Here is a 6047-nt window from a genome sequence, read left to right on the forward strand (position 1 = left end):
GTCTTTAACGACAGCGGCCAGGTTGCGTTCTAGCTGGGCATCTCCAATCTTGAATTAATATTTTATTTGTGTGGGTCTGAGAACGCCCAAAATAATGAACTGTGGTGGCAAGGAGAGATTTGGGTAGGTAAATGATTTCAAAGTTCATTTAGGAACAAACTGGTTCCTGGAGTGTCTGGGAGAATAATTCCACCTTAACCAGAAGACCCTTCTGAAAATAACCTTTATATGTATAGCCTCAGAGAAAGCATGTCTGCTACCTTGTCTGGTGCTGGGCAGGATCATTATGAAAACTGAGAGTAGACAGCTGTTCCCACTGTCAGGGTGACTTTCCTCAGCCCTGTTAAAAGAAGCCAGGCAAAGTGGCTCTGGAAAAGATCCACGGGAAGAGGGAAAGATTTGGGAGATGCAAATGTTTGAATTAGTCTTGCGGTTTGGAGGGCCTCACAAGAGCAGCCATGGAGGAGTCTAATCATAAACCAGAATTCAACAACCTGAAGGCCTCCCAATCTCTGTATGTTTTTATGCTTCCAAAAACTACACTCTGATATAGCTTTCCATGCAATGGAAACCTACCTCCCTTTCTTCTTTCATGTGGACACAAAGATACTAGAGGTGGATATTTTTCCGTGTTCCCTGCAGACTGGCTTTAATGTATCCCACAATGTTGTTCTCCAAGACATGCAATGTTGTGGAAATACAGTGCTAGAACGCATGCAGTGTCCGTGCACCTTATAAGCCATCATTGCCTTCTCCTACATATCACGCTGTGATTAATATTCGATAACTGTCCCACATTGCTGTCTAAAACCAGCCAAATATGAAATAAAGAACCAAAAGGAGGAACATGCACATTTAATTCACTGAGCAAAGTTTTCTCTGACTTCAAGATGAAGAATCGTGGGAATAAAGAACCTACAGTGCTCACTTAGGAAGCACATACATTTGCATACAAAAAAGAAAACCCAAAAAAGTTTTGAGATTCTTAGGAGAGAAGAAATCCCAGGAAGGTTTTGAAGCTAAGATTAGAAAGCCAGAACCCAGTGTATCTTAGAAACATGTGCAGGCAAAAATTAGGGTGTTTTTATAGCATAGTCTTAACAGGGTCTAGAGCAGAGGAGACCAACTTATTACAAACTCTGGGACGTATATTGCCTAAGGCAAAAATGAGCATTGTAAATATAATCAGTCTCTTGTAAGTTAATCAGACATTATTATAACTGACACACTATCGTTTTCCACGTAATACGTGTCAAGCATATTGGCCTGTTTACCCTCAACGCACTACTATGTTCAGCAAAGCCAGCAGGAAAGCGAGGACTTAATGTGTTTTGACCAAGTGTCTTTCACCAAGTAGGGACAAACTCATCGTTGGTGCAAGGAAGAGCAGCATGTGGATTTCATTCACAGATGTCACCGTCCTATGTGCAAACTGAAATAAAAAGAAACAGAGACTCAGGGGAGATAAAAAAGCAGGTCCTTCCCATCCAATCCATATTAATTATCTCCTTTTAAAATTGAATATAAGTAGCGTATTATAATCTCACTATACAAAGAGTAAATGATATATTACCACAGGCATGTGATGGTCCCTGAAGATTGACTCTTCAGGATTTAAAACAGTGCCAGACAGATTGTAAAAAGGAGGAAGCAGGATGTCTATGAAAAAAAAAAAAAGGATCTCTGCTAGAGGGGAAATTGCAGAATGACCAAAGAAAAATCATTTTTCAGTCAGTGAAACAGAGGACCATTTTGATTGTTACAGACCTATGGTATCATCTCTCTCCCTGACAGCTTTGGGGATGATGGATTACCACACCTGAAATATACCACAAGTGATTCAGAAAACAAATTAAAAAGCAGCTTTTGATGGGACATTCAGGGTGTTGGGTATTGTCTGCATTATCAATACAGCAACATACCATGAAAATGTTGCCTGATACCATAAAACATGAGGCCGTGGCATTGACTCCCAGAAGAACTCTGAGCATGAGGAGGAATTAAGAGTAGTCTGGACAAACCAATCGTATGTGCTCAGCTGAATATTTTTTTCAGTTCATCCTTGTAGTCACTGATTTGTCTGGATATGATCAGAGTTCGCTTATACGGGTTGCCAGAATCATTTTTACAACAGCCCTGGGCGCATGAGGCAATATGGTAGATGACATATGTATTTTATATCTCTGGTTTACCTGATAAGGTGTTTTATTTAACTGGCAGTTAAATCATTTAAATTTCATGTCTGTTACACTGGAAGTTTATCTCTTAGGTTGCCCTTTGCATGGTACTGACTGGCCTCGGCAATTCTATGTACTGAGGTTCCCTTTTCAGTTACTCTTATCCATGCTTCAGCTATGAGATTTGACCAGAAAAAGGGGCAACAAATGTAAACCTCTTATAAAACATTGGATTCCTTTGGCAATCTCTGGCATTTCTCTTCTGAGAAATTTAAAGCAATTTGACAAAAATGAGTGTGTTACAGGTCAGCTATCTAGTAATCACTAGCTTTGTCCATGCTTTTATTGCATACAGGTAGGGAGATGGAGGCAATGAAAGGTAAAGTAACTTGACTATGACCTGTCTAGAAATAAGCGCAAGGAGCAAGGCAGGAGCATAGGCGGGAGAGGCTGTGCCGTTGAAGCTGGGGGTAGACTCCAGGACCTCTTAACTCTAGTCCTGTCTTTGTCAGTGCCTACCATGTGAACTTGAAGAAATCACCTGAGCTCCTTTTTACTGTATGTGGATTGGGAGTACCTACAGCCCCCTTTGTAAAGCGTTTTGAAACCTCTGGTTGCAAAAAATGTTGTGCATCAAAACACGCTTATTAACAGAATTACTCTTTCTTAGCCAGAGCACCTCTCCAAAGACCCCCGTGAGACTTACCGTTAGTTTATTGCAGAGAGTTGTACCGAGCTGGTTTAATTTTATTATCTTTTTTTTGTCTGTTTTTCTTTCTTTCTCTCTCTCTGTCTCGTGGGTAATGGGCAGGTGAGAAACCCCACCAATGCAGCATCTGTTGGCGCTCCTTCTCTTTAAAGGATTACCTAATCAAACACATGGTGACGCACACTGGCGTGAGGGCGTACCAGTGCAGTATCTGCAACAAGCGCTTCACCCAGAAGAGCTCCCTTAATGTGCATATGCGCCTCCACCGCGGGGAGAAGTCCTACGAGTGCTACATCTGCAAGAAGAAGTTCTCCCACAAGACCCTGCTGGAGAGGCATGTGGCTCTGCACAGCGCCACCAACGGCACGCCTGGAGCCACCGGCACCGGCGCGAGGGCCGTCCCTGCCGGGGTGGTGGCCTGCACGGAGGGGACCACGTACGTCTGCTCTGTCTGTCCAGCTAAGTTTGACCAAATCGAGCATTTCAACGACCACATGAGGATGCATGTGTCAGACGGATAAGTAGAATCTCTCTCTCTCTCTTTGTTATGAACAAAAAAATAGAAACAACAAAAAAAGCTATGGCACTAGAATTTAAGAAATGATTTTTGTTTCATTTTTACCTTTATTTTCCTCCTTTTTTTGGGTTTGTTTCGTTTTGTTGTTTTTGTACTACATGAAGAACTGTTTTTTGCCTGCTGGTACATTACATTTCCGGAGGCTGGGTGAATAATAATTTTCCCAACCTCCTTCGGATGGTGGCCTTAAGGCCAGGTAGTGCTTCATGAGCTCCACTGGTTGGATCTCTAGCTACTGGCCTCTAAATACAACCCTTCTTTACTACAAAAAACAAACAAAAAAAAACCCACAAAAAAAATCAAAAAACAGACAGAAAAAATAAAAAACAAAAAAAAATTTCTTTTTTCTCACTTGTGAAGAGCACTACAAAAAAAAAGAAAACAAAATATATTACAAATCTACAAGGCCTACTGTCGTTATAAGTACACCGCTCGCAGTGTTTCAATGGACATAATTCACAATGCTGACCGCTTTTGGACTTCACAGTATCCAGTTAGAACTGTGGAATATTTTACTTCTGGTTGAGCAGCAACCAGAGGAAACAAGGCCCTGCTGGTTTCCACCACGTGTCTGCTTTCTCACACACACACGCATCCGCAAACACACGAAAGGGCTGAGGGGAGTGCAAGGCAGTGTGGCTTGGATAATGTGGAGTCCCTGCAGGGTGAGGAAAAAGAATCAGAAGTTCCTCACCTGGATTCTGCTCCATCCCACGCTCTCTGGCGCACCCTCCCCGCTGCTTTTCCCATACCACCACCACCACCACCTTACAGCAGAAACCAAGAAGATTCAGACAACGAGCAACGGTGGCTTTTTTGTAATTTATTCAGTGTCTTCGCTGAGCCCAGGGCCTCAGCACAATCAAGAGGGACTTTCACAGAAGGCAAAGAGAAACACAGAGGAAAATCAAAGATATCAGAGGTTGCAACCTATGGATCTAGGTACAAGAGAAGGGTTAGTTCCCACAATCTTTGCAAAAAAAAAAAAGAAAATTGCATCAGGATTAATTCTTGTGGAAGAAAGAGGAATAGAGGGTGGGTGGGGAGGGGAATAATAATTAAAAAAAAAAGAGTTCTTGGGACTTTTTTAATTCAAAATTTTATAGAGGGGCAAAAGTGACGTTTACCAGATAGAATGCTGATTTTTTTAATATATTTACAACAGTATTTGTGTAAAAAAACAAAAAAAGTGAGATTGTTAAAAGTAATTTTTCTTTGTTTTCTTTTTTGTTTTGCGTACACTGCCACTAATATCTTCTCTTTTATTATATATATGAATATATATATAAATATATATTTTATTTTAAATTGAGACTGTTAAGGTTAGCTAACCTGCTTCCAGATAGAGGGGGGAAGGGGAGATGATCTTGATTTTTATTTTAAAAAAGAGGAAGGATGTTTCTTAATTTTCTTTTCTAGTATTACTCTCTCTCTCTCTCTTTTCTAATGGAATCAAGAATTACCTGGGTCGATGAGGGGCTCTGTGAAGTCATCTGTGAGATTATCTACTAGAGTTTGTGCATCCTGCAGTATCATTTGAACTGCTACTTTGTTTTTGAATCACGTGGTTCTCTTTTTGGCTCTTACCAAGGTTCTGTTGTTTCTTTTTTTTGTTCCATCTCAGAATTTATTTCTGCTGAAGGGTGGTTCCTTTTGAGAAAGAGATTTTTCTAGGAATGTTCCCTTGGTTTAAGGGATGATAGAATCTGTAGTCTTTTCTTTCTTCTTATTTGAAAAAGCAATGAAAGTTTTGGAAGTGTGTAATAACTAGGATTTCCCTTCTTTTTGGTCACTGGACAAGAATTAATCTGCTGTATTGTTCTCTCATCCCTGCCTTGCTCGCTAGAGAGCTTCCATATTTGTGTGGGAATCTGATCCTGCCCCTGGTAATTTGTGCTGATGCCAAAATAACTTAAAATGTTACCATTGCAAATAATCTTCCCTTCTTTACTTGCAAAAACGTCTAACTGAAGGGCCACATCCCACATTCTCTGCATATGCAAAGCTATGCAAGGAATGTAGGATCAGTGTGAAAGATTGATTCCTGATCTGCATATATATGTTGGTGGTTTGTATTTTGTTTTATTGTGTTTGGGCTGGTGTTCTCCCTAGTTGTCTTCTGTGTATCTGTGTGAGAATTTTTCCCCCAAAGCCAACTCCCAAAGTACATGGGTCCTTAGTTCAGTTGGATCAGTGTCTGACACTATCTTTGTCTTGCTTGAAATCCATAGCTAGGATTTGCACCAGCTGCACTCTGGACTTTATATTTTAGGCAGAGAAGAAGCACCTAACAAAAATATGCAAAAAGAAAAAAAAAAAAGAAAAATTGCTAGTTTAGCTTTTACTTGTGTCTATATTTAAATTAAGCTTTCTTAAGTTTACAAAACTTTGCTTGTGAACACTGAGCATTTCACATGAGACATTCTTTTATGCTGGACAACTTTCTAACTATTGACTTGATAGATCTCCACATACAATTTTATGTGTTCTTTACACCTGCGGCTTCTGTATTGGATGTCTGTGATTCAGCACAGGTAACCTCATTGCTATGTTCTATGCCTGTTCCATTACTGATTTATTTTGG

General features: G+C 40.3%; 1 protein-coding gene across 1 annotated transcript in view; it reads left to right on the top strand.

Moving 5' to 3' along the window:
* Nucleotides 1-3739, top strand: part of ZBTB20 (zinc finger and BTB domain containing 20) — a 27400-nt gene extending 23661 nt beyond the window's left edge. The window contains exon 3 of the mRNA XM_009329486.1: nucleotides 2989-3739. Within this exon, the coding sequence (XP_009327761.1) occupies nucleotides 2989-3407 (419 nt within the window). The 3' untranslated portion in view covers nucleotides 3408-3739. The remainder of the gene's footprint in view (nucleotides 1-2988) is intronic.
* Nucleotides 3740-6047: the final 2308 nt, after the last annotated feature.

The sequence above is a fragment of the Pygoscelis adeliae genome, unplaced genomic scaffold (genome assembly GCF_000699105.1).
Source record: "Pygoscelis adeliae isolate BGI_AS28 unplaced genomic scaffold, ASM69910v1 Scaffold120, whole genome shotgun sequence".
NCBI classification, from domain to species: Eukaryota; Metazoa; Chordata; class Aves; order Sphenisciformes; family Spheniscidae; genus Pygoscelis; species Pygoscelis adeliae.